The sequence below is a fragment of the Acinonyx jubatus genome, chromosome B4 (assembly GCF_027475565.1).
Source record: "Acinonyx jubatus isolate Ajub_Pintada_27869175 chromosome B4, VMU_Ajub_asm_v1.0, whole genome shotgun sequence".
Lineage (NCBI taxonomy): Eukaryota > Metazoa > Chordata > Mammalia > Carnivora > Felidae > Acinonyx > Acinonyx jubatus.
Genome location: NC_069387.1, coordinates 10850381 through 10864069, shown reverse-complemented (window position 1 = coordinate 10864069; position 13689 = coordinate 10850381). Strand labels below are relative to the sequence as shown.

At 36.3% G+C, this 13689-nt stretch overlaps 1 protein-coding gene across 1 annotated transcript in view; it reads left to right on the top strand.

Annotated features, from left to right (window-relative positions):
• Window positions 1–13689, top strand: part of UPF2 (UPF2 regulator of nonsense mediated mRNA decay) — a 110707-nt gene that overhangs the window by 56652 nt on the left and 40366 nt on the right. Inside the window, exons 9-10 of the mRNA XM_027073409.2 lie at window positions 3333–3441; window positions 11710–11823. Of these exons, the coding sequence (XP_026929210.1) occupies window positions 3333–3441; window positions 11710–11823 (223 nt within the window). The remainder of the gene's footprint in view (window positions 1–3332; window positions 3442–11709; window positions 11824–13689) is intronic.

Here is a 13689-nt window from a genome sequence, read left to right as displayed (position 1 = left end):
GAAATGACATAGGTTGGTTAACACTTTTGATGCTAAGTGAGTATAATTTCAGATTGTGTTGAAAAATACATTGAGAAAGACAAGATTAAAATTAAAAATTAATTTTAAAAACTCAAGAGCTGGTTCTCAATTTCCAAATGGAGAAGCATTTAGAAAATAATAAGGAAAAAGAACATTTATTTTTTATTTTTCGAAAAAATTTTAAATGTTTAGTTATTTTTGAGAGAGAGTGTTCACATGCGGTCTCACGAGAGAGGAGCAGAGAGAGAGGGAGACAGAATCCAAAGTAGGCTCCAGGCTCTGAGCTGTCAGCACAGAACCTGACATGGGGCTCAAACTCACAAACCATGAGATCATGACCTCTGCCAAAGTTAACACACTTAACTGACTGAGCCATCCAGGTGCCCCAAGAAGAACATTTTAAAAGTTTAAGAAAGGAGCCAGATGATAAGCTAAAAATATTTTTTAAAACACTTGAAAATCTCAGCGAAACAGAATTTTTTAAAATTTCCAAACTATTTCAGCATAAAATAGACAGTGGCATTATCAGTTAATTTCATCTTAAATAATCCAAGGCTAGATAGCTTTATTGAGTTCTTTCGATCTTTTATGGAACAAGTAATTTCTCTGCTGTCTTGGTTATAGAAAAGCAAACTTGCCATTTCAGAGTATAAATTGACAGAATCTGACTGCCTATTCAATCTCACTTTTGAATGTCAATATAAAAATTCTAAGCAAAACACTAGCAAATCATATTTAATAGTATATTTTTAAAAATCCAGTAAGAACAAAGGGAATTGGTTTTAGGAATAAAAAGATACCTTTAATTTTTAGTGTTTTTATTTATTTTTGAGACAGCGTGCAAGCCAGGGAGGGGCAGAGAGAAGGGGCCAGAGGATCTGAGGCAGGCTCTGAGCTGACAGCAGAGAGCCCGACTCAGGGCTCGAATTCATGAACCATGAGATCATGACCTGAGCCGTAGTCAGATGCTTAACTGACTGAGCTGCCGAAGCACCGCTAGAAAGATACTTTATATAGGAAACATAGATATAACATAGGAAAAATAAGAAACTATATGGTTATCCTTTTAATTGCATAAATAATATTTGATAGTTTAGCTTTGATAAAATGTAAAATTTGAAGTTAGTATTATTTTTATAAAAGTATCAGATGATACTTCCTCACTAGGGTGAAGAATATTTTCTACTGGGGGTGCCTGGGTGGCTCAGTCGGTTGAGCATCTGACTTTGGCTCAGGTCATGATCTCACAGTTTGTGGGTTCGAGCCCTGCGTCAGGCTCTGTGCTGACAGCTCAGAGCCTGAAGCCTGCTTCGGATTCTGGGTCTCCCTCTCTCTCTGCCCTTCTCCCCGCTTAACCCACTGAACCACCCAGGCGCCCCGAATGGATTGAACTTTTTATTCTTTCAGTAAAGAAGAATACGATGCCTTTAACAAAATTTATTGACACACTAGTACAAAGCCACTATTTTCTTGATTTTTCTCAACATCTGTTACCTTATTTCTGAAATGGTGATCAGAATATCCACCTCGTAAAATGTTTACTAGTATCAACAAGTTAAATAATGTATATGAGATGCCTAGGATAGAGCCTGGCATGTTAGTAAGAACTAAGTAAGTGATTATTTGTAAAAGAAATTATAATGGTTAAGGAAGAATGCAAAGTTTTTCAGGCTCTTAGGTTTGAATTTGAGCACTTTTCTCCCCTTTCGAATTTACCTCCATTCTCCCTTTCTTTGCTATATCTCCTCTTCCAGCTGAGGCTTAATCTGTCCATGTTGGGAGTTTTCCAGATCTAATCCTAAGCGTTGCATGGTGTGCAGACTTTTCTGTCATGATCAAATCATTTTCTCATATTCTGTAGTGATGTATTTAGGGATAACTAAGGCCTGTAGGATTGTTTGTTTCTGTCCTCAATGGCTTTGGGCTGTTGTAGTCTTTTGAGCTCTTGGGTTGAATTTGTATAGTTTTTATTTTTATTTTTTTATGTTTAGTTTTGAGAGAGAGAGAGAGAGAGAGGGAGAGTGGGGAAGGGGCAGAGAGAGGGGGAGACACAGAATCTGAAGGCTCCAGACTCTGAGCTGTCGGCACAGAACCCGACTCGGGCCTTGAACCCACAAACCATGAAATCATGACCTGAACCGAAGTCTGACGCTAAACCAAGTGAGCCACCCAGGCGCCCTGAATTTATAGTTTTTAAACTTCCTTCCTTACTGTCAGCTCCGCATTACTTTGTATTGTCAGTATAGCTGCTTTTGTGAGTTCCTCACTGCTTCTCACCTATAGCGTATGATCTGTCCAGTGTTGCATCATTGGGTAATCGAGTTTTAAATTTTTTTTTCAACGTTTTTTATTTATTTTTGGGACAGAGAGAGACAGAGCATGAACGGGGGAGGGGCAGAGAGAGAGGGAGACACAGAATCGGAAACAGGCTCCAGGCTCTGAGCCATCAGCCCAGAGCGCGACGCGGGGCTCGAACCCACGGACCGCGAGATCGTGACCTGGCTGAAGTCGGACGCTTAACCGACTGCGCCACCCAGGCGCCCCTCGAGTTTTATAAAATAATGTCTGTGGAAGGAAGTGAAAATAAATTTTAGCTTGTATGTTCACTCTGATTAGTAGTGGCCGCTTCGAGTGCTGTGTTAAGCAGGATTCTGGAGCTGCATTGAAGTTTATGAGAAAGTGCTCTAATAATGAAAGGGGGTGGCAGTGTGAATAACCACATATTTGTCATTTATTGTCTAGAGTAAGAGGAGATAGACACTGTGGGAGAATCTGAGTAGGTTCTGTCATGAGGAAGGTACAGAAGTTAGTGTGTGGTTTTGTGGTAATCTTTTGCCTTCTTAGATACCTTCTTAGTTATCAGTTACTGTTTCACTTTAGACATTAAAGTTTCCAAGTAACTTATCCATGGATAAATGAAGGAGATAGTTTTCAAAGGATTCTGTTTTGCACTATTTGAGTTACCTTTAGGTTTGTTTACTCAGTAATTACATGATTAAAAATTTAGGCCATGTCAAAACTTGGTGTTCTCTCTGCTTGGTATTTCATATTTTACCAAAATTGTATACTTAGTGAAATTGCAGATGTGCAATAAATGCATGGAATAGAAAATACCAGGTTATTAGTAAGCTTTCACAAAGCAAATTGAATTTCCATATGCTTCATCATGATGGCAATAATAGGCAAGTCTGTGTGATTACTAGTTTTTATCATCATGTAATGTGTAAATATATCTGAGAAAATTTAAATTTTGAAATGAATTACTTCTGGTATGTCTTTGCTCTTACATATATCACATATAACTTTTGCAGGTTGGATTTGCTACCATTTTATGCAAGATTGGTTGCTACATTGCATCCCTGCATGTCTGATGTAGCAGAGGATCTTTGTTCCATGCTGAGGGGGGATTTCAGATTTCATGTATGTATTTAAGCATTTATTTTGTTATATATATATATATATACCCACACATATATACTTATAAGTTAAGTGAGGGTTCTTTAGTTTAAGAATAAGATTATCGTATTGGTAAGCATATTTTTGAAATTTGATAGTGGTATAACAGTTCAGAATGTATGGAGTTCCAAGTTTGTAAAATGTAAATTTTCTCAACAAAGCTTGAAATTGATAAGTGATGTTCCAGTTTGGAGATGAGCTGTTGCTGCTACCTTGTTTCCTACAGGTATTACACTTGTTGGTTTTGTAAAGGAAAAGCCATCCTCTAAGGTCAAGAGAGTCAGCAGGTCTCATTGGTGTTCCCACAAGAAACACAGGATTGACCCTGTGAGTCAGGGCACAGTGCCTGGAGGACACCTGTTTAGGTGTTGGGAGTCCAGATATCTGGGGTACCCGACATTGCATAATTGCTCTGATCAGTGAATGCTGTTCTGGCCCACTTTTTACTGACTCTTCCCTAAACAGCCTTTACCTTGAATAGTAGTCAGGACCTGTTTCCAGACAGCTTCTCTCCCTTTCTAGTCCTAGGAGTCTTAACTGCCTGTTAGTGATTCTCCAAATCTGTATTACCCGCTCACCTTGTGCAGGTGCTACAGCTACAGCATTGAAAGGAGTAAAATGACGCCTTACAAGTGTCTAAAAGTTCCTATCAGTAGACCGAAAAGACATGAAATTCAAGTGGTTATGTTAGCCAATGGAAAAATTGTGTTGACAGAATTTAGCTTTATAGCAGGTTGCTTGGAATGCAAGTAAATGTTTGCTATGTTCACGATGCACTTTATGCACTCATTATACAGAAATTGGTATTGCTGAGCGCTCAGAGAACAGAAATAATTCCTGAGATGAGGAATCTCACAACATAGTTGGGAAGATAAGACATAAATACAAAAATAACAGTGAAATAAACATTTAAACTCTAAATATATGTAATATTATAAAGAATGGCATGCTTAATTGCCAAATGAATTGTTCAAGAGTGAGAGCCTTGAGTTCGGAGGAAGGAGAGAATCTCAGTGAGGTGTGGGTTGGCCTCTATAGGCTTCTTGCCATAGAAGCCAATTTATATGAGATTTGTGGTTAACCTTTTTTTGGGGTAGTTTTTGCTGAAGTGTGTTTTGAATTTTTATGGATAGTATTAAGCAAGAACAGGATTCTCTGTTTTAAAAAAAATTTTTTTTTTCAACGTTTATTTATTTTTGGGACAGAGAGAGACAGAGCATGAACGGGGGAGGGGCAGAGAGAGAGGGAGACACAGAATCGGAAACAGGCTCCAGGCTCTGAGCCATCAGCCCAGAGCCTGACGCGGGGCTCGAACTCCCGGACCGCGAGATCGTGACCTGGCTGACGTCGGACGCTTAACCGACTGTGCCACCCAGGCGCCCCAGGATTCTCTGTTTTAAAGGAAGTTTGGAAACACTGACATCAAGAAAGTTAAATGGTTGCGTTTTGTTTTATTATAAGAATTCCCAAAGCTTTAGTAGGGTAATGTGCACTGTGAACCTCCTGGAAGGGGTCAAATACGTAGTCACTCAGAGAACACACTTTGGTAAATGCTGCCATTTGAGGGACTGATGTGTCAGAAATTGTGATATTCTTGTTGATTTATTTAATCCCATCATGCAAAACAAGGAACTGTTTTACTGGCAGGCACTATGACTCTATTACATGAGTTACATGCATATACCCCTCAACCGTATCCAAATTAAACAACACAAAGGTTGCTGGACCAAGCATAATTAGTGCTTTTGGTGAGAAACCTAAAATGAAGTATATTCTATTCATGTATACTTCCCCTCCCACCTTTGATAATTGGGGTGGGAGTTGAGGAATTTGACAGTTTTGTTCCTGATATAATGCTCCATTACAACTCAAAGACTTACCAGAATTCTAGGAGAATGCTGTGGGAACACTGCTCTCAGAGGAGAGAAGAAAAGAAAAGGTACTTGAGGTCAGCCTCCTCCAGGATCTGTCTTTCCCCACCCCCAAATCTGCAGACTTTGCCAATGACTTGTTATCAGTCTCTTTCTCACACTCTCTCCCTCCCTCTCTCTCCCTCTCTCTCTCTCTCTCTCTCTCTCTCTCTCTCTCTCTCTCTCTATATATATATATATATATACACATCAGTCTATATATATGCTCAACTTTCCCATCCTTAAATGAAAATAAAAATAGCAACAAGAAAATGTTTTCCAGCCTCACCCCCTATCCTCTTTCACTTTCTTCTTGAGTTTTTTTAGAGTATACTTGCCTCTTCTGCTTCTTCAAAGGCATTTACCCTTTGTCTTACCATCATAGCAAACCTCGCAGAGACCACCAGCATCATCCTAATCACGTCATGTCAGTTGAAGTCCTTGCAGATTCTGAACTGCTGGACTGTTCTTTTTTTGTGTCATTCTGTCTCCACCACTTGCTAGCATTGTTAACTTTGGTCAAGTTACTTAGGTAGTATATACTGGTATCTTTTTATACTGGTATCTTTTTAAATGGGATTGTTGTTATGGATTAAACTAAATGGATATAAAGTTCATCACACAATGCCCAGACATAGATATTATTATAACAATAATTATCCTTTCTCTCCTACCACTCTCTCCTGGCTCTTACGAGTGCTATTCTCAATATCATTTATCGATAGTAAAAATATTTTTTTCTTTTTTCCAACTGAGTTTATTTGTTTGCATTCCCACACTTTACTTCCTTCAACCTCTTTTTTGACGAGAACCCATTTTACCCAGGATTCAGTTGACATCGATTTCTCAGCACCCTCAAATACATATTTCTTGCCAGAACCTCTCTTGGTGCTTAGTAAGTTTTCATGCACTTATAGCTAAATACGTCCATTAAAAAAAAACAAAAGAACTCAGTACTTCTTAAAAACATCTTTACCCTTGGGGCTCCTGGATGGCTCAGTCGGTTGAGCGTCCGACTTCAGCTCAGGTCATGACCTCGCAGTTCATGAGTTCAAGCCCTGCGTCGGGCTCTGTGCTGACAGCTCAGAGCCTGGAGCCTGCTTCCGATTCTGTGTCTCCCTCTCTCACTACCCCTCCCCCACTCTCTCTCTCTCTTTCAAATATAAATAAACATTAAAAAAATTTAAAAAAAAGTCTTTACCCTTCACTTCCTCATATCAACCTCTCTTTTGTCTGTAAATTTGCAGTATTCTTTTTATCTCATCACTAAGAGAAATACTTCTGCTTTTGTCCCTCGGACATTCAGGAGCCAGCATTCACCAAATTCTGTTGGCACCATCTTCTAAAACACCTCCTCAAATCTAGCATCTCCTCTTCTTAGGCTGAATGACGAGAAGAGCATTTTACCCAGGTTTCCCTGTCTCTGTTTCCTGTCCAGTTTCCAGCACGTTGTCATAATCTGATCAATGTGTCCGCTTCTTAAGAACCTCACCTAAGGGGTGCCCAAGTGGCAGGGTCTGTTAAGCATAGGACTCTTGGTTTTGGCTCAGGTCATGATCTCACAGTTTGTGGGTGTGAGCCCTAAGTCGGGCTCTGTGCTGACAGCAGGGACCCTGCTTAGGATTCTCTCTCTCCCTCTCTGTCTGCCCCTCCTCCGCTCACGTTCTCTCCCTTTCAAATAAACGTTAAAAAAACAAAAACACCTCACCTGAGAAATAAACCTGGTTAACAAAACTATATGAAATCTCATACAGTAGTCAAATTCTAGTTTTAAAACAACAGATCTGCTAATTTGACCAACAGATTAGTAAAGGTAACAGAAATGAGAAACCAGGTATATTTGAGGTCAGGATTTGGAGGAGGAATTTGGTAATATGTTTCAAGATCCTTAGAGGCGTTTATACATTGGACAGTTTTGAGAGTCTGTCCTAAGTAAATAATCCGATACACCCAGAAAAGTTTTATTCACACCATGAATTAGTAGGAAAAAAAGGGAAAATAATCTAAAAGCCCAAGAGTGAATTAAGAAAATGGTCATATAATCAAAATGCTGAAATGATATAGAGCCATTGGTAGTAATATTTAGCAAAAAATTTTCATAACAAAGAGAAGGTGCTTTTGGGCAAAAAAAGAAAAGAAAAGAAAAGAAAAAAGGCAACAAGTTATAAAATCATAGCATAATAAATTTACGGTTGTGATGTTAAAATGCTTGGAAAGTTAAGAACAGAAAAGGATTACATATCAGTATGTCAGCTGTGGTTGTCTTTGGATAGGGGCAATAGAAAATATTTTTTCCTTTCTAGTTTTCCATGCTTTCCAAATTTCAACAGAGCCTACTTCTTTAATAATGGAGATACAACTATTGTTTAGATATGAGCATATCAGTCTAACTGATTGACATTTTAAAAATCAGTGGTCTTTCAGCTTTTTAAATCAAGCCTCTTTAGTGGTAAAATAAGTTGACCACATACCCCAATTTGGCATATTTGTATATAAATTATATGTGTTTACAGTTGCATCAAATATTTAATGTAAATTTATAAAATAAAAGCAAATTGAAAGGTATGATATATCAAAAACAAATACACGTTCCAAGATTTTTTCAAACCACACTCTAATAGATCGAGTCTTGCCCACCCTACCCTGGATATCAGTGGTCTATACCATAAAATAAATAAAATTTTTGAAGGCAAATTTGCTTGTTTGTTGACTCAGTGTCTACTTAGTGTTTAGTATATAGTAGATTTTCCAAAAAATTAAAATGGTAAAATGAATAAAGTTTATGTAAAACAAAATGAGCAAATTATAGAGGAAAAAGTGTAATATCTGTTTGGGTAAAGTTATAAAAGAATCAGTTTGGGGCAGATGATCTTCCTTGGATAGGCCTTTGAAATCCTTACTTTTTATATGTTGACATATCTGAAAAGTTTTTGTTAATGTTTATGAATTTAGTTATTCAGTTGATCTCAATTTCAGCAGTCATTAATAAATGTAAGGATTTTTGCTAAAGATTGCTTATATAACTAAAATTGTATAAGAGACATTGAACCAAATATATATATATAATTTTATGTTGTTTATTCATTTACTTTTGCAGAAGTGTTTTGCTGTGCCTTTTGATCAAAGGAGTCAACAAATGAGACTAGAAAATAATGAATAAGGAGTCAGAATAAGTTAGGCTTTTTTATAAGTTACAGCCTTTTGAAAAGCTTTTATGTTTTTCCTCTGAAAATGAGGGAGTGAGAACTGATTTCTCATACTTAATTTAAAAATTAGATAATTTTGTCACGTTAGTTAGATTGTATCTCCTTAACTTCAATAATATTTAGAATAATTGTGGATGACACACTGTGTTACATGTTTTCAAAGTTATAATGGTCAGTAATACTTAAAATTGTATGATACTCCAGAACAGTTGTTAAGAACTTGTATGTCCAGAATCACCCAAAGAGATTTTCATATATTTCTCAGCCCTACTACCTCTATAAAGATTCAGCTTTAGCATATCATTTTTGAAATGCTTCCTTGTACATTTTTTGTTTCCATGTTTCTTCAACTGTAAAAGAAGCACATGCTCAATGTGGATTATTTAGAAAACATAAAGGGGGAAGCCCCATAATTTCATCACTTTATTTTATTTTACTTTATTTTATTTTATTTTATTAAAAAAAATTTTTTTTAACGTTTATTTATTTTTGAGACAGAGAGAGATAGAGCATGAACGGGGTGGGTCAGAGAGAGAGGAAGACACAGAATCTGAAACAGGCTCCAGGCTCTGAGCTGTCAGCACAGAGCCCGACGCAGGGCTCGAACCCACAAACTGCGAGATGGTGACCTGAGCTGAAGTTGGACGCTTAGCTGACTGAGCCACCCAGGCGCCCCAATTTCATCACTTTAAAACAGACTTATTAATCTTATAGTGTATTTTCTTTACCTTTTTTCCTCTGTAGTTGTTATGATGAATTTATAGTGTATATACAATTTTCCATTCTTTATTTCTCACTGAGAAGCTTTTTGCAGTCACTTCAAACACCTCTTACGCATCATTTTAAAGATTGTATAATCTGTTGTTCTGTACACTAATTACTTAGAAATGAATTGAAGTGTAGTTGTCAAGTTACTACCACCACTATTTCCATCATCATCACCCTCCTTATTTTTATCTTTATTTAACCAAGTGAGCTGACAGATTCAGGGAATTTATGTGAGTTACCTTTAAGATTATATACCCCCCAAAACGGCACAAAATGACCACAATGGCTCAGATGTTCTAACTACAGATCATTTGCTCTTTTGTATCACTACAATACATATATAAACATTAAGCGTTTTCTTTTATTTATTCACTCAGTGAGCATTTATTTAGTGTCCACATATTAGTGATACAAACATACAAAGATGGATAAAACTAATAATAGCTAATATTGACTCTCCCTGGTCTCAGGCACTGTTGTGTGTGCTTTACATCAGTTCACTTAAGACAGCTTTTATGAGGTATTACTTTTATTAGTTCCATTTTAAAGATGAGGAGATTGAGGCACAAAGTTTAAGTAACAGCTAGTAAATGATAGAGCTGGGATTTAAACCCAGCAAGTCTGGTGCAGGGTCTATACTCTTAATGTATCCTGGATAATAAGCTTAATCACTATGAAGAGCTTTTCATATGTAGCACTTAACATTTATTTGTGAAAGGATCTTTATGAAAGCTGTGCTCTTTTCTGAATTGCTGAAACAGTAAAGGTTAAAGTTCTAGAAGTTGACTTTTATGATTTTATTTTTAATCAGTGCAGTTTTATTGATGCTTTAATAAATACTTGTAGTGAGCTTCTAGTTTGCTCTGAGTTTTTAAATGAGTAAACAAACATAGTTTTGTTTACAAATTATCTTTGAAGAACTAAAAAATCTAAACACCTACCACTGCTTACTATAGACAGTAGGTCCTTAAAATTGAAGATGATAAACTTAAGTGGTTAGCTCTCTGAGTATGTATAAGTTTAGTATTTATAAAATGATTATCATGAATTGTCCGGTGAGGTTAGGCCTTATTTTAAAATGCAGTACAGGGGCGCCTGGGTGGCTCAGTCGGTTGAGCGTCCGACTTCAGCTCAGGTCACGATCTCACGGTTCGTGAGTTCAAGCCCCGCGTCAGGCTCTGGGCTGACGGCTCAGAGCCTGGAGCCTGCTTCCGATTCTGTGTCTCCCTCTCTTTCTGCCCCTCCCCCATTCATGCTCTGTCTCTCTCTGTCTCAAAAATAAATAAACATTAAAAAATATTTAAAAAAAATAAAATGCAGTACATACTAAGGTAGTGGGATTCTCCAGTACTAGTTAGTAGACTGGGATTTTAGTGCTGATCTTTCATCAAGTCATTTGAGAGTTTTATGTCATTTTGTTATTTTAATTATTAAGTCAGAATTATAACAGCCATGTGGTACAAATAAGATAGGATAGGATAGTAATCTGGAAAAGTAGAAAACACTGAAAAAACTTGTCTAGTCACCACCATATTGAACAATTGCATAAGACAGGAGAGTATTTTGAAAAACTACACTAAACTAGCACAAGGCTCCACCATGTTATTGTCACTGTTGCTTGCATAGGTTTCTAGACTGTAAGTTGTTTTCTGATGAAAATGTAATCCATTTACATTTATCTTGCTATGTCTGTTTGCACTGTACTGTTGTAAGAGGATTTTGTTGTACTGAATACTTCTTGAAATGTGTGCCTAAGTTAGAGGCCTTATATTTGCAAAGGATTTGAATTTTGATCTACAGTTTTGATGATAGAAAAGAATAGTGATTATATTGGAAATTTTGCTGTAATGAAATTATAATAAAAAATGCAAACTGTAGTTCACATGTGTAATACATGAAGCTTTAATAATATTTTTGCTTAAGTGAACTCTTGGTACTTATTATTTTTAAGTTAGCATTTCCTAAAATGTGTTCCTTATTAATTTAATGGGATGTTAACTAGTACTTGCTAGTATTTCAAAAGGGGGTTTATATTGCCAAATAAATTTGAGATAAATTGAATTAAGCTAAACAGTCCTCTTTATTTGAGAACCTATTTAAGCCTGATGAAGTGTATTGTTTCCCCAAATTACTTGACCGTGGAACTGTTTGCAAATCATATCCCAGCACTTGTGTTCTGCAGAGTTTATATTGCCTTAAATGAAAGTAAGTTGTGTAGCAAGAAATTTACCCAAATTTATTTAAAATATTTGGAATGAATGCAGACTTAATAAAATAACATTTCTTATCACAAGAGATTTCAAAATGTTAATTCTCTAAGTTAATGTCTCCTTTCTCTTAATTTGTAGGTACGAAAAAAGGACCAGATCAATATTGAAACGAAGAACAAAACTGTTCGTTTTATTGGAGAATTAACTAAATTTAAGATGTTCACAAAAAATGATACACTACATTGTTTAAAGGTTAGTGCTGCATTATTTGTGTTGTTTTAAAAAAATTTTTAATGTTTTTTTTTTTTGCTTTTTATTTATTTTTGAGAGAGAGAGAGAGAGAGAGAGAGAGAGAAAGCGAAAGCACGGGAGGGACAGAGAGAGAGACAGACACAGAATCCAGTGACAGGCTCCAGGCTCTGAGGTACCTGTCTGCACAGAGCCCAACACGGGGCTCGAACCCATGAACTGCAAGATCGTGACCTGAGCTGAAGTTGGACGCTTAACCAACTGAGCCACCCAGGTGCCCTTTGAGTTGTTTTTAATAGACAGATTTTAAGTTTTGGTTATAAATGCTGGAAAAAATGAATTAAGTAAGGAATATTTGTTTAATCTGAAGGAAGATAGGAGTGAAAGGGAATATTAAACAGATGAACAGAATAGAAAACAAATAATAATATGCTAGAAATGCAGCTATCACAGTAATTACATGAAATGTAAAAGGACAAAATACATGAAGTAAAAGCCTGAAGAATATAAGACTTGATTAAAACAACACTGTAGGCTGCCTATAAGAAACATACCCTTAAATACGAAGACCATAAAGGCTAAAGTAAAAAGATGGGAGAAATATACCAGGGAAGCATTAATTAAAAGTCACCTGGTTTCATTATTATCAGGCAATTAAGGCACAAAGCAGTTGTTAGAAATAAAGAAGGATAGTTCAGAATGATGAAGAGGTAGTTTTAATAGGAAGGTATTACCTTACTGAATCATTATGAATCCAGTAAGGTAGCTTCAAAATATATAAAGCAAAAATCAAGGAAAGGAGACATAAACAAATTGACAAACGTAAAGGATTGGAAACACCTTTCACTAGCTGAAAGAAGCAGCAGACCAAATCAGTACATATACACAGATTTGAATAACACAACAACCTGGATCTAACTGACACTCTACCCAACAGCATCAGAATTTACAATCTCTTATGATATACATGGATCATTTACCACAATTAACCATTAAAATCTCAGCACATTAGGGGTGCCTGGGTGGCTCAGTCGGTTAAGCATCCGACTTTGGCTCAGGTCAGGACCCTACATTTCGTGAGTTTGAGCCCCGCGTTGGGCTCTGTGCTGACAACTCGGAGCCTGCTTCAGATTATATGTTTCCCTCTCCTCTGCTCGCTTGCTCTTTGTTTCTCAAATGAAATTAAAAACAAAAAAAAGAATCCCAGCAAATTAGAAAAGACTGAAATTATTCAGATTATGTTTTCTGTCCACAATGGAATTAAGCAAGAAATTAGTTAATAAGTAATTATATGTGGTAAAGCTGATACAGTATAGATGGAATAATTCTACATTTGGAATTGATTATTATTAACAACAACAAATTTTGTATCAAATTGATTTCCTAGGGAAATTATTAGGTAGTTTACACAAAGTGGGTCTCATGGATTCAAGTACATTTGGAAAACCCTGAGTTAAACAAATTTGCCCAATTACTTAACTGCTTGATTTCTTAAGAGTGTTTAAAATACTAATAGTCATTGTAAATATTCAAGGGGTTAAGTTTCCTAAACCTACTTGGAGCATCTCAGGGGACTACAAAGTACATTTAGAGAAACTCTGGATAACATTTTAAGAGGGATTGTTAAAGATTTCTCAGTGCTGTAGTTGAAGGGAGTCATACCATGGAACAATTTAAACGTTAGTATATTTCTTCATAATAATTATTACAAATACATAAGAAGGATATACATTTTTTTTGACACAGAAATTCCATTTCTATAAGTTTTAAGGTTATTATTGCACAGATTTATCTACAAGGATGTTAAGTATTGGTAAATATTAACAAGTATTGTTAAGTACACAATTGTTTAAATAAGAAATTGTAAAC